General features: G+C 38.6%; 2 protein-coding genes across 2 annotated transcripts; one reads left to right on the forward strand and one right to left on the reverse strand.

Annotated features, from left to right (window-relative positions):
- Positions 1-428: 428 nt before the first annotated feature.
- LOC117494018 (complement C1q-like protein 2) lies at positions 429-3,076 on the reverse strand. Its single transcript, XM_034144647.1, has 4 exons — positions 2,794-3,076; positions 1,925-2,008; positions 1,670-1,801; positions 429-1,558 (listed from the first exon to the last, which is right to left on the reverse strand). Exons 1-4 carry the CDS (start codon positions 3,029-3,031, stop codon positions 1,275-1,277), a joined length of 738 nt encoding a protein of 245 aa, XP_034000538.1. The 5' UTR covers positions 3,032-3,076; the 3' UTR covers positions 429-1,274.
- Positions 3,077-16,574: 13,498 nt separating this feature from the next.
- Positions 16,575-21,340, forward strand: tprg1l (tumor protein p63 regulated 1-like). Its single transcript, XM_034144848.1, has 6 exons — positions 16,575-16,938; positions 17,127-17,218; positions 18,478-18,528; positions 18,634-18,759; positions 19,153-19,306; positions 19,871-21,340. Exons 1-6 carry the CDS (start codon positions 16,717-16,719, stop codon positions 20,063-20,065), a joined length of 840 nt encoding a protein of 279 aa, XP_034000739.1. The 5' UTR covers positions 16,575-16,716; the 3' UTR covers positions 20,066-21,340.
- Positions 21,341-21,600: the final 260 nt, after the last annotated feature.

The raw sequence follows: 21,600 nt of genomic DNA on the forward strand, positions 1-21,600 counted from the left end.
TCCCAGCAGCTCAGGAAGAAAGCCCTCAGGATTATAAAAGACCCCCATCACTCCAGCCACAAACTGTTCCGTCTGCTGCCGTCTGGCAGGCGGTACGGCAGCATCCGGACTAAAACCACCAGACTCAGGGACAGTTGCATCCCACAGGCCATAAGTCAGGGATAATGTGCAGCAAGGCGGTCATTATGGGTAAAAGAACACCCGACAGGCAGATCAGGATCACGAACACTGTCGGGTGTTCTTTTCCCCATAATGACCGCCTCACTGCACATTATCCCTTACTAATTGCATTGTTGAGGAACCTGTGAACCCCGTTTTTAATTAATGACATACTAGACCGTAGTTGTGTTTATGATATAACGATAAACCTTTGTATCTTGAGATGAAGAAAACTCCTTAAAAGTAGAAATAGACACATTTTTGTTTTAACTTATCTTTATGAAGTATGTTGATTGAAAAATGTATTGACTGTTGAATAATGATGCCATCTGTGTTCAAATTGGTTCCCTAAAGGCCTCGCTTTACAATGTAGTTCTGTTTTCACCGAGTTGCTGACAGAAAATATGTTTACAACATCTCAGTTTCACAGTTTGTTTGGAAGTAATGCAGTTTGTCCTGTGTGTTTGTTGTCCTGGAGTTAAACATCCGTCTGTTTCAACTTGATTACTGTGTTTTTTAATAACATGGTTACTATATTACAATTATATACATGCACTGTATATGATCAGTGGGTTATCTGTTGTTACACCATAACAAAACCTTTGGTTAATTTTGTATTTCTTATTCCCAAGCAGATAAAGCATACAAAGTAGATAGTTTTGCAGTCATACAGTATGTCTTTGCTTTTATTCAAATATAAGAGTACCTTGAAAATAACATATTTAAAGTGTATAAAAGGTTTTTACTGTGAAGCTTTGTCGTTGATGTATAGTACCAATACTGTCAGAGAATGTAATTGTTCTGGTAGTAATGCAGTACTCTTATATGTTGAGATAATTATATACTTATAAAAAAAACTGAATCAAAGGATATTTCCCCCTCACATCAACAGCACAAGATCATTGATGTTTCTAATGAACATATAAAAAAAACAGCACAGAATTAGCAGTAAAAGAGAGACCCTTTTCTCCTGCAAACCAAGAGAGAGATTGATAATTTCATGAGACTTTTCTCGTCAAAATATTGTTGTTGCTGTGCAGCATGGTCAATCAGATTTAATAATCAAGTAAAAAAAAGTACTGATATACTTTTATAGCAGGAAAATGTTTTCCGTTTTACATGGTGAAAAGCAGATGACCACTAAAGGTACTATAATGATTGTCACTGTCATATATCCTTGAGTTTTCGATCAAACGCAAAAACACAACATCTCCGACCTCTAGAAGCAGCGTGGCACCATTTGCAGATGTTCCGTAACCTGAAGGCTGATGTTCCCATGCAGTACAAACTCTCTCTCTGTTCTTGAACAACGCAGCAGCTGAAGGATGTGAAGAATGTCCGTTAGCACCAATGTAGAACTCAAAGTGGTAGGATCCTCTCACTGGTGCAATAAAAGAACCTGTGGGAAAAAAATGTTCAGTGAAGGTAACTTGAAATGTGTTTGTTGATTTGAATTGTGCATAGCCAAAAACGTTTGATTTTGTGATTTAGAGTGTGGAAATTTGAGTACCTGTGTTTGGGTTGTAGGCATTCCCAATGTTTGAGAAGATGTATCTGAAGACCAGATTAGTGTAAGTGTAAAATGGTCCGAAAGTTGTTCCTGAGCCTGAATACAGAGAGGCTGAGAAAGCCACCTGTTTGACTGAGAGAAAGGAGAGGGAGTCATTTTATTGTTTTTTACTGTGAATTCAAGTTTTTAAATGTGCACATATTTGAGAATAGGTCTGTTCAAAACGTAATTAAATATTTCAGATCTATGTTTTACCTTCTGCGTCTCTCTTCAGAGCCTCCACCTGGTTTTCTGTGACATATGACCTGGCTTTCACAGTGATCAGCTCTGCTGCTTGTACTGTGAAAAAAGTGACGTCATTACATATTTGTGTCTGAAAGAAATAGTGTTTGATAGTTACAAGTATTTCATCATCACTCTCATTATCAAGGTTAGCTTTGCCTATGGTACATTTCGTTTTTAAAATGTTTTATATATAATGTATTATAATACATTTCTGTTGCATCTGTTATATTTGTTCTAATATATGTGTGTTGGAGGAGGGGCTCTGTAAGGAAGTGGCAGATTTGTTCCGGCTGTATTTTCAAATTCTAGCGCACTCGAGCTGGTTTCTCCAAAATTACCTACCCCACCTTTAACATACATGTGGCAATTAATGTGATTGTCGGACACGTTCTCTACAACATCAGATTATTGATGTTGTTTTAAAATAAAAAGGTGAACAAGCATATAACAAGAGTTTTTCAGACTGAAATATGTTACATTTGTTAATTCATGTATTCTTACACATGCAACTTTGAGAAGAAAGCTAAATGAGGTTCCCTGAAAACTTTAACTACTGTTGTGATCTCTACATTTAGCAAACAGTGCTGTGCTATAGCTGCCTACTGCTATTATGATGGGTTAAATGCAGAGGTCAAATGTCACTGTGTGCATGTATGTGTGACAATTAAAGAGGGATTCATCCCTCTGATTCTATTCTATTCTATTCAGAAGAGTGTAAAGAGCTAGAACAGTATCATTAGCTGCAAGTTATACTGTAAAATGGCATAGCGAAACAACTTTATACAAGAACCTCCTGTAACAACGCAACAGTTTCCACATTTCCCCACCTTACACAGTACCTTCATTCTCTCTCTGAAGGTGCCTCATCTCCACCCTCTGTTCAGCCAAAGAGGCGCTCATCTCTCTCAGCACAGCGTGGATGTCTTGAGGACAGGTCTGTTGGTGCTCAGACACATTTGTTGGTTCTCCTCCCTGGGATTCAGCATGATGTGGAACAATTTCATTGTCAGACTGAAGCTGAGCCGTAGAGAGAGAGCAGATCAGCAGCAACAGAGGAAAACACATGGTCATCTCCATTCTCAAAGTGGCAGTCTGTTCAGATCTACTTTAGAGTTTCTGTGGTAATCCCAGCTTTATATAGTGTCTTCTGCTGATCAATCATTACTGAAAATATTGACCATAAACATGTGGAAATATGAGCATGTTCTCAGGAAAACAGTAAAAACACAGCAGACAAACGTAAATGATCTACAAGTACAGTGCCTGTATGATGGAGTCTAGCAAACTTAATAATCAGTTTACCAACATTCAAAAAGTATATTTAGTGTTGCTACACCTTCTTAGAAATCAAATTATAGGACATTTCAAGGATCCAACACAGCCTCATAAATGTACAAAAATGTCCTTCTGATAAACATATTGGAGCATCTTGAAAACATCTTTGAAAACACAGCACACAATAGTAACAATAGTAAATAGTAGTACCGCAGCATCCTGGCAAGGACAAGAAGATTCGGAGACAGTTTCTTCCCGCGGGCAGTGAGACTGTTAAAAAATTGAACTGTTGAAACAACTTCAAAACATTCATCTGCTACTCAGTATTATGTATCTAATACCTAATATATATATATCATTCCAATAACTTGTATATAGACTTGTACTGCACTATTCATCACTTTATTTTATAACTATTTTTCTTTTGTATTGCTCTTGTTCTTATTGTTATTATGTTATTATGTTGCATTGTTGGAGAAGCCTGTGACATAAGATTTTCAACTACATAATTACTCTGTAGCTATGTCAGATTGACAATAAAGAACCTTGAACCTAAACAAGCTTTTACTTTTGACTTATTGTTGAAATGCAATTCTTGATTCTTGATGGTGTGTGTGTGTAGGAAATCTCTGTGTTTCAATTACAATTTAAAAACTACAATATGAATAGACAAACATTAAAATCACCTCGTGGCAGTTAACAGTGTCAGTAAAAACAAGTCAATGTAAACAACATAATTATCATCTGTACTTGTTTAAACATTCATTCCATAGTAAGATAAAGTGATCTCACTGAGGTTGTTTATTGTCTGAGATAAACAAACACTTATCAGAAACCAAAGGTAGATGATTATAAAATACATGTCATTTTAGCAATAAAGAAATATGTTCTCGTTGCTTCCTCAATAAATCCAGAAGGGTACGTTTAAAGGTTAGCTATCTTAACTTTAAAAAGCAAAATCGTTCATAAATATTAATATAAAATAAAATATGGGACAAAATCCCCCCCAAAAGAGATGTGCTTTTCATGTGTAGTAATACAACTTATTTTGAGTAGATGTAGTTTTCAATTAATATATGCTTATTTTAATTTAATAATTTTCGTATAATATACAAAAATATTTTAGAATTGTTAAAAAAAAGAGGTGTGTCCTACTGATCCAGTCCAAACAGAAAGTGCTGCATTGATTTGGAGGCTTTGGGTAAGGCCGCTACACACCCACCTGAGACCAAAGAACGCATACCGAAGGCGTCCCGACTTTTACGTCAGCTACGCCTGCGTCGCCTACGCCGCCTACGCCGCCTACGCCGCCCGCCTACGAACACACCGCAACTACTTCAGTCGACGAGTGGCAATAACCCCCCCCCTCTCATCGCCCCAAACATAAGCACGCTGATGCGCTCACACATGCACGGACATACATAACCACTCAGAAGCGCCACATGTATAGGCTATCAACAACAATCTGCCCTGGCCTCAGACCACCACAGCCTGACAACGGCACAGCGAACTAAGAAGAGGATTAAACCTGTTTCCTTGATGTTTGTCTCTGGGGAATGGGCCGGTAGGCTTACATAGACCGGTTGCTATAATACAGCTTTTGATCTTGGCGTCGGGGGTCTCAATAGCGCCATAGAGTCCCCTATCAGTTGGGGCCCTTGGGGGAACTGTTGGACCACCGCCGGGCAGAGCCAAATCCAGCCTCTCCTCCTGGCTGGCAGGAGAAGAAGGTTGCACAGCCATGGCCACGGATACAGCTTCACTTGTGGAGCTAGATGGCAATGATGGTGGTGAACTATCGTTAGCCTCCGGTTCCGGCTGCCGCTGCACGTCAACATTGCTAACGTTAGCGCTCGATTTCGAGGACGATGTATGACAAAAAAAACGTCTAATTTTGTCAGTTTAGCTGTTAAATCTCCTTGTTCTCTCTTGTCCTTTCTCTTTTGAGCGCTGCTCTTGTGCTTTGGTTTGCTGTACATTATAAATGCAATCTATTACATTTTTTATAATGCTACCGAACTTGCTGCTGCTAGCTACAGTACAGTACAGGTTGATTAAACGGTTTGCTCGTCACGCAAGGTGTCGCTGACGTCACTTCTTCTTCTTCTGCTTTGGGTTTACTGGCAGGCCGCAAACCACTTCACGGTGTATACTGCCACCAGCTGCTGGGACTCCCAGCGGCTTCAACTGAAGCCTTCCGAGTAAATCGCCAGAACGCCGACACCTCCTCATCTCCACCGCTCCCATGTTTTCTTTTGTGTTGCCATAAGTTAATCTCTCTGCGTTTGTGCGCTGGGCTAATGCTAATGCTAATAATGCTAATGCGAGGATAATAAAATGGCGGCTTCACAAAACTTTTTGGGAGTTTTACGGGGCGTGGTTTGCATTCCGCCCAGCCAATCAGACATAGGAACCTTTTTCTCCCACGAAAGTCCCTGCTCTCTAGCAGGGACTGAAAAGCGGGTAAAAATGGTTCTGATTAACTAATTTAGTTCAGGGGGCTTTTTGGTGTGAACGCAAATATATCTGAGTTCTGATTAACTATTGTGGGAAAAGTACTCCAATGTGAACGTGGCTAATAGCAGCTCTCTTAGCAATTGTAACCAAGTCATATAAACATATGATTTACACCACCACTGTCACTTTCAGTCACTACATTTGAAGGAGCGAGGCCATATAAGAGAATAGATATGAAAAACTTTGACAATCTACAGCCTTCGTTATTACTAGAACTATGTTCACCACAACCCAAAAATATATAAGTATAAATGTACAAACTATTTTCTCAACATGACAACACTGTTTCCATACTAACACACAAATGGGCATCAGACAAGGCCGGATTAGTACCTCCAGGGGCCCTGGGCACTGAGAGCTCAGGGCCCCTTAACCCACGTACCAACACGTACAGTAACAACACAACAACCCAACCCTATTTTTTTTATTTTCATTCAATCTGGCATGTCAATCGCACCTATTTGTCAAAAGCAGGGATGCAGCTAGTTCAACCAAAGTAGGTCTAGCATTTTGCCCTTTCAGTCAAAAATCACAATTCAAGGAAACAAGAAGATCTCAAGACAGTATATGGCTCAAGAAATCCTAGGTAATATCACTCAAAACCTCAGAGCAGCACCCCACTTAAAGTGTCAAAATATGACTGGCTGGCTAGCTATACAAGTACACGAGGAGTTCTATTTGTCAGAAACATCGAGAGTTACAAAAGTAAAACATGTATTGAAAGTATGTGGTTGCTCAACTAAGTGATCAGTATATGTGATAGAAGATATTATTGTGTGTGTGTGTGTGTGTGTGTGTGTGTGTGTGTGTGTGTGTGTGTGTGTGTGTGAGTGAGCATGTGTGAGAGGGAGAGAGAGGGAGTGACTGTGTGTGTGTGTGTGTGTGTGTGTAGTCGAGTAGCTTTAACAGTAGGAGTACAATACTGAAAGGATACATTTTGGCATGTTATGGGGTACATAATAAACAATAAACAAAAATGCCTGGGCCAAGACGTCATGACCCGATGAGAAGTCTCAAGCTGGAAAGGTGTCACCTCCGTCTGTCACACAGTTGACCTCCCTGAAACAAGAGAACCAAGAGACAAACTGCACTTCCTTCACCTGTGTGTGTGTGTGTGTGTGTGTGTGTGTGTGTGTGTGTGTGTGTGTGTGTGTGTGTGTGTGTGTGTGTGTGTGTGTGTGTGTGAGAGAGAGAGTTAGTGATTGAGTGTGTGTGTCTTTTCGCTGCCCCGCTGGGCATTTGGCTGCTACCTAACTATTGTCATATTATTATAATGTATTTGGTTTGTGGTAAATACGTTTTTTGTTTTGTAAATATGTTTGTATGCAATGTAAGAAATGATAATAAAAAGAAAAAAAAGAGGAAGGAACGCATTGTGTGCTGGATTGTTTTTGTATTATTACTGTGTTTATTAAATAAATAGTAACAATTTCATTATTATAGAACATGTGGGTGTCTGTTGTTCCATGAGAACAATAATATTAATTTCCAAATATATAAGACACTTCTATTTTATTATTGGTTATTATTGGTTTTCTAACAATGCATGTTCTTTTATTTTCAAACCATCAGTGTGAAGAAAAAGTCCTGAGGGATTATTGCAGTGATTTGTTTGTGCTTTAATTCAAATATATGAGAACATGAAAACTATATATTTAACTTTTTTAAATGACTGCTGCCTTACAACTTTGTCTGGTATGAATACAGTTATTGTATATGTCGAGATACTTAAAAACAAATAAAGCACAGCTATGTAAGATGCATTTGAAAGAAGAAATTGAATTTCCTCTGTCACATCAACAGAACTAAATTATTCACATTTCTATAAACAAAGTAAAAAAACACAGAAAGATCCGACAGGAAAAGTAAAGTTGTTTTGATACTGAGTTCTAACCAAGATGTAGGTATCTTCGCCTTGTCATCTTGATCGAGGCAAAAAAAAAAAACAGGATTTATCCTTAGTATTTTTCAAAATTGTGAGGTAAATTAAATGAACTTTGAATATTTACACAATTTTGTATTATTGTACTTCCTTTATTTAATGTTGAGAAAAATCTGGTACAAGTGTTCATACACTGTTTATCACTGTGTATTTCATGAAAATTCAGCATCGAAACTGAACAAAAACTTCACACATATACCTGATTAAAAAGATTATTGTTCTTGTGCAGCGTTGCCAATCAGCTTTCGTATTAAGGAAAAATACATTTTACTTTTATAGTACTGACTTTTCACATGATGAAAAGCAGATGAAAAGCAGCAAAAATTATTACTGATACACTGTTATAACTGAAAATTGTATTTCCCTTTTACAAGTTGAAAAGCATATGACCACTAAAGGTGCTAAAATGATTTTCATTGTCAAATATCCTTGAGTTGTCACACAAACGCAAAAACACAACATCTCCGACATCTAGAAACAGCGTTGCACCATTTGCAGATGACCCATAATGAGACGGCTGATGTTGATATGCACGACAAACATGCTCTCCGTTCTTGAACAACACAGCACATGAAGGATGTGAAGAATCTCTGTGAGCACCTATGTAGAACTCAAAGTGGTAGCTCCTCTCACCGGAGCAATGAAAAAACCTGTGGGACATTTTTTGTAAGTGAAGGTAACTTGAGATTGGTTTGTTGGTCATGTATTGTATTCAGCATAGCCAAAAACGTTAGATTTGTTTGTGACTTACAGTAGAGTGTGGACATTTGAGTACCTGTGTTTTGGTTGTAGGCATTCCCAATGTTTGAGAAGACGTATCTGAAGACCAGATTAGTTTCAGTGTTAAATGGTCCGATAGTTCCTGAGCCTGAAGCCTTAGGCTGAGAAAGCCACCTGTTTGACTGAGAGAAAGGAGGGGGAGTCATTTTATTGTTTTATTACTTTGAATTCAAGTTTTTAAATGTGCACATATTTGGGAATGAGCCTGTTTAAAACTTAATTTAATCATTTAGATTTATGTTTTACCTTCTCTTCAGAGCCTCCACCTGGTTTTCTGTGACATTTGACCTGGCTTTCACAGTGATCAGCTCTGCTGCTTGTACTGTGAAAAAAGTGGCATCATTACATATTTGTGTCTGACAGAAGTAATGTTTGATAGTTACAAGTATTTCATCAACTCTCTCAATAACAAGGTTAGCTTTGCCTATGGTACATTTAGTTTTTAAAATGTGTTATATATAATATATTATAATACATTTCTGTTGCATCTGTTATATTTCTTCTAATATATTCTGTCTGCTAAAACATATTTTTTGCTTAAGTTACACTATCATGAATCAGTCTTCTGTGACTCCAGGTTTGTAAGTTTAGCTGTTTGTGCTTGAAAAAGTATAAAACAGTTCGACAGTCACATGAAACATAAATGTATAATCTTTTTTTTAGTCTGTGAATTTGATTATTTGACATTAGACATTATCAGGGCAACATCTTGACACATTACCTTGAAGCTCTTGTTTTAGTTTCTCCCCCTCAATCTTCTGCTTCTCCAGCTCAGTCTTCTGTAACTCCAGTTCTTTCAGCTTAGTGGTTTGAGCTCGATGAAATAACCAATGCACATGTATTGTTATTTATTGAACCATCCATTTATTTTAATTCCTGCAATACTTTTTGTGTATTTCAGTTAATTGTTAAGTTCCTATTTTAGCCATGTTAACAACATGACTCTGGATACAACCATGTGCATTATTCAGTTGCTTCAGACATTGTGATTTTACTGCCACCAGAAACACATTTTGAGTGACAAACTGGGTTTCATTGGGCATGTTGGACACATCAAGTCGACATTGTAGTAAGTCCAATAGCTTGGTTTGTAACTCACCTACAGATACTCCCAACAGCCTCAGCTGTACTGTATGTTGCTGAGGTGCTGATTAGCATATGATAGCAGCATGCTAACATGCCAAACTAGTCTTTTGATAACCTCCTTCCTTTAGAAATGAATTGTGTGACATAAGCCAATACAATAAAATGAGGCTTTATTGGCATGACCACATATTACAAATAACATTGCCAAAGCATTCCGAAGAAGGCGTTATAACAGAACAAAAACAAAAATAATCACTTAACATACATGTCAACAATACATGTGGCAATTAATACGATTGGTGAACATGTTCTCTGTAACATCAGATTATTTTAAAATAAAAAGGTGAACAAGCATATAACAATAGTTTTTCAGACTGAAAGCTGTTACATCTGTTAGGTAAGAATGGAGAAACCAGCTGGAGTGCGCTAGTGCCGCGGGCCGAGGCAGATAATTGGACTTCCACAGATGAAATATTTGTATATATTTATTGTCAAAACATTTAATTCATTCATTGCTATTGGGATGTTAAGAGCATTCCATATAACAAAAAGTGTTTCTGAAGTGAATTACCTATACCTTTAATGTATTCTTACCTATACAGTCTATGATTCTTACACATGCAATGTTGAGAAGAAGGCTACATGAGGTTCACTGAAAACGTAACTACTGTTGTGATCTCTACATTTAGCAAACAATAGCTGCCCACTGCTCCTAGTTTTATGATGGGTTAAATGCAGGTCAAATTTCACTGTGTGTGCTGTGTGCATGTATGTGACAATTAAAGAGGGATTCATCCATCTGATTCTATTCTATTCAGAAGAAGAGTGTAAAGAGCTAGAACAGTATCATTAGCTGCAAGTTATACTGTAAAATGGCATAGCGAAACAACTTTATACAAGAACCTCCTGTAACAACGCAACAGTTTCCATATTTCCCCACCTTACACAGTACCTTCATTCTCTCTCTGAAGGTGCCTCATCTCCACCCTCTGTTCAGCCAAAGAGGCGCTCATCTCTCTCAGCACAGCGTGGATGTCTTGAAGACAGGTCTGTTGGTGCTCAGACACATTTGTTGGTTCTCCTCCCTGGGATTCAGCATGATGTGGAACAATTTCATTGTGAGACTGAAGCTGAGCCGTAGAGAGAGAGCAGATCAGCAGCAACAGAGGAAAACACATGGTCATCTCCATTCTCAAAGTGGCAGTCTGTTCAGATCTACTTTAGAGTTTATGTGGTAATCCCAGCTTCATATAGTGTCTTCTGCTGATCAATCATTACTGAAAATATTGACCATAAACATATGGAAATATGAGCATGTTCTCAGGAAAACAGTAAAAACACAGCAGACAAACGTAAATTATCTACAAGTACAGTGCCTGTATGATGGAGTCTAGCAAACTTAATAATCAGTTTACCAACATTCAAAAAGTATATTTAGTGTTCCTACACCTTCTTAGAAATCAAATTCTAGGACATTTGAAGTATTTAACAGAGCATATTACCTCAAATTCAAGGATCCAACTCAGCCTCATAAATGTACAAAAATGTCCTTCTGATAACATATTGGAGCATCTTGAAAACATCTTTGAAAACACAGCACACAATAGTAAACAAGCTTTTACTTATTTCTTATTGTTGCAACGTAATTATTGATGGTGTGCGTGTGTGTGTAGGAAATCTCTGTGTGGAGTTTCCATTACAATTTCAAAAAACAGAATAAAGAAACATTACAATCACCTTATGGCTGCTAACAGTGTCAGTAAAAACAAATCAATGTAAACATAATTATCACCCCACAGGCCATAAGACTGTTAAACACCTGAACATTTGAAAGAACATCCATAACATTCATCTGTCTGCAACTTATATATATATATCGATATTCCAATTACTTGTATATAGACTATTCTGCACAATTTATATTATATTCTATTTTATTTTATTTACTTGCACTATTATCTGTTTTATTGTGTTGCACTGTCGGACGAGCCTGTGACATAAGAATTGAATTGTCATAACTACACTATAGCTATGTACATATGACAATAAAAGCCTTGCACCTTGATCTGTACTTGTTAAAACATTAATGACATAGTAAGATAAAGTAATCTCACTGAAGTTGTTCATTGGCTGAGATAAACAAATACTTATCAGAAACCAAAGGTAGATGTCTATAAACTACATTTCATTTGATCAATAAAGAAATATGTTCTTGTTGCTTCCTCAATAAATCCAGCAGGGTAAGTTTAAAGGTTAGCCATCTTAACTTTAACAAGCAACTTTCATAAATATTCATATAAAATAAAATATGGGAAAAAATTCCAAAAATATAGGTGTGTCTTAAGCAACCCGGTATCACGGCAAGACGTGAACATGTGACGATTTACCATGCTGGGAGACGTGAAGATGTCACGATTTCGTCCCTTCAAACGTGACAGTTACACGGTATTGTTAACATGGGCCAACCAGTAGAGAAATACCCGGAAATGCCAAGCAAATGCTCTACCATGACGGTCGGTTGTTATTGTCAATATTAATATAATAATGATTTATTTTTTTAATAGTCACACTCGATTTCGCCGATTTTCTTGTTGCCCCAGCTGGTCGACACCTCTTTTAGCAGAAACAAAGGCTACATTAATGTATTAAATCGATGTTAATCCATGTGTGTGGAATTAACGGACATGACGTTATGCAATTGCGTTGCCAGGCAACAGTTGGGGTTCATGTTAATTTACAAACTCTTCAACTAGAACCGTAGTTATATTTAAAAACATTTTAGAAGGCCTCACGAAATACTTTAATGTACATTTAAATTTAAATTTAAATGTGAAGGAATGTGTGTATTGTGGTGATTGACATTATTCACCCACGGATCTATGGGTTGGGGTATTGTTCCGCACGGACATTTTAGTTAACCGGACTTCCTGTTTCCGCCGGTCTTCGCTTCCCGGGCTTGAAGCTGTTTACATGTTGTTCTGATGCTAAATAAAAGTCTAGCTTGTACCTTTGATACCACGCCTCCGACTCCCGTCTCTCGGCACTACAGTATAACTAAATACATCCGTCATAAACAATACCGGAAAGTTTAGACGTAGGCAAGATCCTCAGCTCGGGGTTTAGCCGCAATGCACGCTGGGATATGGTGTTTATGCGATGTGAAATCCGAAAACATTTTTTAGAAATAAAATAATACTTTATTCCGAGTGTGCTTGCTTTTCTCTTTGAAAGTCATCACATAACGGCATTGTAATACACGGTTCGGCTGCATTAAATATTACATATCTGCCGTAGTTCGCTATTTATAGAGCCCTGATGAGAAGACTTCTAGACAAACAGGAAGAACTGCCGCCAAAACTGAAAACGTGACGTGGATCATAAATATATCAGCAATTAAACAACATCTTACATTTCTTTTCACACAATACGTCTCCTTGCAGTATCAACACTAATTCGGCTGACTTTTATATTTGATCCAATTGGTAGATAGGCTGTATTTACACCATAACGGTGCACAGCTGATAGAAAGGGACACCTAGTGGTTAAAGCACGTTATTGAATTTTATTATTTTTATTATTAGATATTAATAGGAGGATGTGCAAAACAGACAAACTAATAAGGCTTTATTTAAACATTAAAGAATACTTTAGGTTAAGGTCTTCTTTTGAATAAGAAAAAAGCTTTGGGGGTATCTACAGATGACAAAGTACTTAACGTCTAATATATTGCTTTCCTGCAATGTTAACTATGTTTAAGCACGTATTTTAACTGATATTATACATATGTATTATACTCTTATAAGATGTATGTAGATAGTATAAGAAATGTGCAGAATATGACAGTTTAATGGTGGAGGTATACACACATATTGATAGATGTCTTGTAATGCACTGTTGAGGAACCTGCGACCCAAGTTTTTCATTCATTGCATAACTACACCGTAGTTGTGTATAATATGATATGTCAATAAACCTTAGAAAATCTTGAAATCTTGAAAGGGATGTGCAAAATAGTCATTATATACAGTCTTTAATTAACTATTAGTAGAGAATAACGAGTAATGAATATACTTTATAAGGATCCTATTAATATCTAACAATAAAAATAATAACATTCAATAACGTGCTTTAACCACTAGGTGTCCCTTTCTATCAGCTGTGCACCTTTATGGTGTAAATACAGCCTATCGACCAATTGGATCAAATATAAAAGTCAGCCGAATTAGTGTTGATACTGCAAGGAGACATATTGTGTGAAAAGAAATGTAAGATGTTGTTTAATTGCTGATATATTTATGATCCACGTCACGTTTTCAGTTTTGGCGGCAGTTCTTCCTGTTTGTCTAGAAGTCTTCTCATCAGGGCTCTATAAATAGCGAACTACGGCAGATATGTAATATTTAATGCAGCCGAACCGTGTATTACAATGCTGTTATGTGATGACTTTCAAAGAGAAAAGCAAGCACACTCGGAATAAAGTATTATTTTATTTAAAAAAAAAAAATTCGGATTTCACATCGCATAAACACCATATCCCAGCGTGCATTGCGGCTAAACCATCCAATCACCGAGCTGAGGATCTTGCCTACGTCTGTTTCCGGTATTGTTTATGACGGATGTATTTAGTTATACTGTAGTGCCGAGAGACGGGTGTCACTACCCGATCTGCCCCGCGCATGTGCGAGATGGTCCGCCATATTGGACAACTACATACGGCAACTCTAATAGGACACTTGACACAGTGGCGTTTGGCAAAGCAGAAAAAGAACAGAGAGAGATGAGTTATTGTTATTACAACGTGACTTCACTATTATTTAACAACTCTTTTTATTGGGTTCTTTTATTTGGGGTTAAGTACATTGTCAGAATAAGTGAGAAATGGATTTAACTTCTGTTAGACAGCCATCATACTGAATACATATTTACTGTGAATGTATGCAAAAATGTATGGCATATAGCTGTCTAACAGAAGTTACATCCATTTCTCACTTATTCTAACAATGTACTTAACCCCAAATAAAAGAACGGGAGTCGGAGGCGGGGTATCAAAGGTACAAGCTAGACTTTTATTTAGCATCAGAACAACATGTAAACAGCTTCAAGCCCGGGAAGCGAAGACCAGCGGAAACAGGAAGTCCGGTTAACTAAAATATCCGTGCGGAACAATACCCCAACCCATAGATTCGTGGGTGAATAATGCCAATCACCACAATACACACATTTCTTCACATTTAAATGCACATTAAAGTATTTTGTGAGGCCTTCTAAAATGTTTTTAAATATAACTACGGTTCTAGTTGAAGAGTTTGTAAATTAACATGAACCCAAACTGTTGCCTGGCAACGGAATCGCATAACGTCACGTCCGTTAATTCCACACACATGGATTAACATCGATTTAATACATTAATGTAGCCTTTGTTTCTGCTAAAAGAGGTGTCGACCAGCTGGGGCAACAAGAAAATCGGCGAAATCGAGTGTGACTATTAAAAAATAAATCATTATTATATTAATATTGACAATAACAACCGACCGTCATGGTAGAGCATTTGCTTGGCATTTCCGGGTATTTCTCTACTGGTTGGCCCATGTTAACAATACCGTGTAACTGTCACGTTTGAAGGGACGAAATCGTGACATCTTCACGTCTCCCAGCATGGTAAATCGGCACATGTTCACGTCTTGCCGTGATACCGGGTTGGTCTTAAGCCTATTACACACCAAACTGACACCAAAGAACACGTCCCGACGGAACGTCGGCTCACGTCGCCTGCGTCTTGGCCAACAGTCGCACTGGAACACACCGCAAAGACTTCAGCCGACGGCCAAGTAGCACGTACGAACTGCGCATGCATGAGTGGCAATAACTTTCCTTACCAGCAGGCGGCGGTAGTGTGTATTCGTCATTCAAAAGAGGCAACAACCGGAAGACAGACTGCGTGATACACCGAGAGAAGAGGAACAGACCGCGTGATATAAACAAACAACAAATAGCGTGTGTATTCCATTTTCACTCTACAGCGAGAAGCTCATGGGGCTTTCCCGAACCTGTGTCGAGAGCTGGAGTTAAATGAAATCTCAGATTTGCCTTCTTAATCATTTGTTTGGGTCCCTCACTTCCGTTTTGCTTCTCATGCACTGATTCTCTAAGCTGAACAGCCAATCAGAGTGATTTATTTAGCCGACGGCACGGAAGGTGTCGACACGGCCGAAAAGACACGACGGTGCAGTACACACCAATCTGAGTAGGGCGACAGGACGCTCATCAACGGCCAGACATCTATCGACATCTATCGACGGCCGAAATCGGCTTGGTGTGTAAGGACCTTTACTTGTCCAGTGTAGTAATACACAGGGCCGTCCCTCCCTACAGGCCGATCACGCAGACTGCGTGGGGCCTCACCTTACGGAGGGGGCCTCACCTTGTACACAGCATTCACACTAATAAAAGGAAATACAATATTGGTATGGATTCGGAGTCAATTGGTCACATGAAAGTTATTAAAATGATCTTCTATTACAATATTTATATTGGCTAAAATGAAATAAAGTTATGGGTTATTAAGTATTTGTGTCATCATTTTCCCCAACATGAGCAAATTATCACAGAGGCAGGGAAAATAACATTGATTTTGTTGATAGTTTATTGATGGGCCCTTAATGAAACCCTGCTATAAGGTTAAGAACAAAGGGCTGGGATTTCAGCTAACCATCCTCTGGCTTCTGACACTCTGTAAAACTGAATAAAAAGAGTCTAACAGCCAATCCTAAAACTAACTTCATGATTGAGATCATTCATGGCAATTGCTTGAATTGGAGGCTGAGGGTTTCAAACATGGAGAGGTGAAAATCCCACAATAACGTTTTAAATGGGTGTGTACAAATAAAACTGACACCCCACTATTATTATTTAGCCATAGTTGAAGTGATAATTACAAAAAGTGGGCCATCCATTCTTAACACCTGTTTCTGTAATGAGCCCGTAATGTTTCTTTAAGAGGAAGGAAATGAACGGGGGGAAGTGAGGCAAGAAGACACCACTTTCTCCGAGCCCTCACAATCAAAACATTATTCGTGCGCAATGGGTGAGTCTTCATCTCGAGAAAGACACCGTCTAATCTAACACTTGGCGCACATAGTCGGGGAGCGGAGACTGTTGCACGATGCTCCGGCTGAACGACACCGTGGAGGCGGAGAGTGCTGCGATCCTCCACCCTGCAGAAACCGAGGAGGGGGTCGAGGTTGCCTTCACGCCGCCGGAGGCCGGACGAAGCCTCGGGTACGGAGCCTCCGTGGCCTGCTGCCCCCCTTTACAGACGCTGACGCCTTTTCATGTGCATAACCCCACAATGCAAGCGAAAGTGAAGGACTACTTCGTGTTTAGGGTAAGTTAATCTCCACCTACAGCGATGTTTGTGTATGCGCATGTCTCTTTTCAGGGTGTCTACAACACACTGCTCTTAACAGGTAAACAAACACGACCAATATCATAGCACGCTGTGTATACTAGCCGCACCAGCACATCACAGGGAGGAAGGGGTGATAACTGACGGTTGTGTGATGCTAATCTCAGCCAGGTACCATTGAGCAGGCAGTGAGCGACATCAGGACCGTGGCACTCCCTTCCGAGGATGGAGAGGTGCTCAGCGTCTGGCTGCTAGCCGAGTAAGTACCCAGCTCTGTGTTTGGATCAGCTGCTGTGTGCGATTCAATGTTTAAAATCAGGGGTGGAACTGGGAAGTAACTAAGTTTATATTTACTCAAGTAATGTATTTAAGTACAATGTTGAGATCCTTGTACTTTACTTGAGTATTTCCATGTTATGCTACTTTGTACTTCTACTCCACTACCATTCAGAGGCAAATTGTGTACTTTTTCTCCATTATATGTATTTGGTACCTTTAGTTACTTTACAGACTTGGATTAAGAATGTGAAATATAAACAATACATATTACACCTAGAGTAAATTCACAATCTACCCTGCAGCATACAAACAAATTAAAACTAGCTGCATCATTACCAGCTTTGATAACATATTATTCTGAAATAGGCCAATCTTCATAATAGTTGCTTTTACTTTTGGTACTAAGTTTATTCTGATGCCAATACTTTTGTACTTTTACTTGAGTAAACTTTTGACTGCAGGACTTTTACTTGTAACAGAGTATTCCTACAGTCTGGTACTTCTATTTTTACTTAAGTACAAGATCTAAGTACTTCTCCCACCTCTGTTTAAAATACTTATAAACAAACAGGCAGGTGTAGAGGATGTTAGAGGGGCCCTCTAGAGGGGCCCAAATTCATAAAAGGGCAAGCCGCAATTTTTGTTACTAATTTAATAAATATACCCCTGGAATGACTACAGTTGTGACAGTGTTATAGGGGTATTAAAATCAATGTATTTAAAACAAACCAATGACTGAGGTTGGTTTAAGCACTGCTACATGAAAGCCAATTAATGACCAATAATTTTCTGTTTGAACACATGTAAACCAGGTAAAAGGTAAATGACACAGAAGTGCCTTAGCCAATCAGAATTCAGATCCCGCAGCATCATAGGCCGGTTAGTCTGCACACGCTATAGTCAGACCCCCAGATAAAAAAAATGTCTAATAGTAGGGGGAAAGGGCAGGTGCTGAAGACCCCTCTGAGGTCTATCTGTGCACGTGCCTGTACACAAAGAGGAATCAGCTGGAGATTTGTTAAAAGATACAGATTAAATGTTTAATTTTGTTTAATCCATGTGTGTATGTTTTACATGATCATAAACATCTGCCAACGGCTTGATTTATTTTTTTTAATTATTTTATATTCTTAACTTTTTGTAAAAAAGACAACAGTTGAAGGCCAGATTTCTTATTGTGTTCTAAAACTGTCAAAACGCAGCTGGAATATTTGTCAATTGTATGTGGGTCTTCTGCAGAATTGACCACTGGAACAATGAGAAGGAAAGACTAGTGCTTATAACTGATAGGTAAGTCAAAAAGTATATTTTGTTGACCCAATATTTGAGGAAATATACCACATAGAATGACACGACATTAGGGTGATATCTAACTTGTTTTGGGTGTGTGCGCAGGTCACTGCTGGTGTGCAAGTACGACTTCCTCAACCTGTTGTGTCAGCAGGTCGTCAGGATCTCTCTCAACGCTGTAGACACCATCTCAGTGGGCGAGTTTGAGTTCCCACCCAAATCCCTCAACAAGTATGCCAGAAGACTTCCAACAGAACGTTTTTAAGTTATTAATGCCAGTGTTAAAAATAACTCTAGCTTTCCAAGTACCATGAGAAATCCTTCAAAAGTTATCGTACAGAATGTTTAGTATTTTTACAATTGGTAGTATAGTTCTTTTAGTAATCATAAGCTTGAATGTTTTAACATCTATAGAAAGGTTAACAAGATGATTTACTGGTAGGGAAAAAAGAGTTAGGGTTAATCTGAATATAAAGAAATGTAAGAGAGCATTGAAAAAAGATCCTGTATGATTTCTGATTTAAAAAAAAGCTGGGTTTCTTTTTAAACATAGGTAGCTCAGCTTAGTGAGCTAGTGATGCTAAAATATCCCACTGCTCTTACACAGATGTGTTTTTTTTAAAGGAGAGAAGGCTACGGGATTCGTGTTCAGTGGGACAAACGTCCTCGGGCCTCATTCATAAACCGCTGGAACCCCTGGTCTACAGAAATGCCCTACGCCACCCTCGCTGAGCACCCCATGGCCCACGCCGATGAGAAAGTGGCCTCCCTCTGCCAGGTATATTCCTTTCATCTAAATAAAACAGCAATGCAATCACCTGATAAAAACATCTGAGGATTTAAAGCTTGACGTTCTGCCCATTTCAAGATAAACAATGGTGACCACTGGTGCAGCAGTTCATTCACGCAGAATATGGAGCATATACAGGCACAGCCCAACTGAAAAATCTAAACGTAATTCCTTGAGACAGTTACTAATATTTCTTTAAACAGTGGAGACACAGCTTTGTGTATGAACAGTTATATTCAAAGTTTCCTTTCTTACTGGCAAGGCAACAACAGTACCTTGGGCAATGTTCTGGAGAATTGACTGCATTCTCTCCTTCCGTTATTAGCATTGCTACATGTAGTAAATGAAGCCACACCATGTTAGCATCAAAGACTCAATTATATGCATAATACCACAGTTTAGAGATGCTCCATGAGATGTTGCTTTCAAGCTAGACATCAAGTGTTCATATAGATGTAAGTTTCATACTATGTCCATTAAAAACAAATTACTGACTGGGAGTGTTTGGAAGGTTTGTTGAGGTTTCATGATCTTTTGCTCTTTCTTGCCAAGTTGGACAACTTCCGGACCCAGCTGGTGCAGGCAGTGAAGAAAGCCCACAAGGAGCACCCCATCCCTGGTCGGGCTAACGGTGTCCTGATCCTGGAGAAACCCTTACTCATCGAGACCTATTTGGGAATTATGTCCTTCATCAATAACGAGGCAAAGTTGGGCTACTCCATAACCAGGGGCAAGATCGGCTTCTAAAAGTCACAGTTTCTCCAAATTACAACAGAGTTCAGCCCCTGTGTCTGTGTTACACTGCCCTGTCTGAGGGAAGCTTTACTACAGTGTAATACGCAATGTGTGTGTACGCTGAGCCCATGAGAAGTCCACACCTCCCTCAAGTTAGTGTTGCAGACAAGAGGTCAGCCTACTGTAGGTAAATGATGTGCAACACTGCATGGACTGTCTTGGTTTTTTCGTGTTTTTATCCCCCCACAGCCCGTGTGGCAAACATTTGTGAGAAGGACATAGCTCTTGCATCAATTCTTCAGCTTACTGTAGTATTTTACTCCTTGTCTAACCACTAATTGAGAGACTGTCAAAAATGGAGATTGTGGTAGAGAAATGCAAACAAAAGAGAGGTTATTTCTTGGTTAAGGATGTTGTTTGTTTGGGCTCGCTTCTAAACAAGGATTATTCAGATCACAGGGACATTGGTTAGCCTTACAGAATAGGAAAGCAAACCATGGCTAAAGTTTAATTATTTAATAAATGGTTCTAAAGGGAAACTGTTTCAGGATCTACACTGCTATAAATAAAAGCTCTGGGTTGAGTATGGAAGATAACAGTTGTAATACACTCCTCAGAGTCCATGAAACTTGAGATTATACTTATATTGCATTGACCTTTCTCTCTTATTTGCCAATGTTGTGCTCTCTATGCTTACATCCGCCTAAATATGTCTTTGCTCAGAGCAGTTACTCATCTACTACTTGTAGAGCTGCATTAGCTAATACAGCTCAAATGTTCTTGTATGTTACAGATGTTTTATGCAACTTGAATTTGAAACCAGTGTCTTTATGTTGGTTTGTTTGTAATTTAACTTAAAGATCTTGCATTGGTTTAAGGCACATTTGCACTAAGTGGCACTGAACTGTGCAGTGGAATAATGGTTGGGTTTCAAAGTGAAATACATGCACACAAAACATCGGTTCATTAACAACATGCCGTTTGTATCTTATGAATAGGATAACAGGATTGTTTCCTGTACTCACCTAAAATACATTGTTGTGCTACCAAAGGTTACAGGCCATATTTTCATGTTCAACAATGTTAGTGAATAATTGTGTCCCAAAATGCCTTTTCCGGTCTTTACCCGTGCATGTTCCCTGCACGTTGGGTTTGCATGAAAGATGTTTTTTTAAAGGAATATTCTACATGGCTTTGTAAATACTAATTTAGTTTTATTTATCTGTTGTTATTTTTGATGCAGTCAACTCATGGATTCCTCTAGAAAAATAAATATTTCATTGCCAATTCTGAAGTATTTCATTAAGAGATTATGACAAAAATGTGAAGGCTTACTTTTTGTTTTAAATATTTGTAGCACAAGAATGAAAAGTCAGCTTTGAAAATAGAGACAGATAAATGCCTGCACGTTAACCAAGTAAAAAATGGCTCAACATTCAAGCTTCATAAATAAAACATCAGACAGGTGATTCTTAAAGTCAGGTAAAATGGTCGCTAATCTGTATGTTTAGTAGTGCCTGGGCAGAGAACACTGATTTAATAACCGG

This window comes from Trematomus bernacchii, unplaced genomic scaffold (assembly GCF_902827165.1).
Source record: "Trematomus bernacchii unplaced genomic scaffold, fTreBer1.1, whole genome shotgun sequence".
Taxonomy (NCBI): Eukaryota; Metazoa; Chordata; class Actinopteri; order Perciformes; family Nototheniidae; genus Trematomus; species Trematomus bernacchii.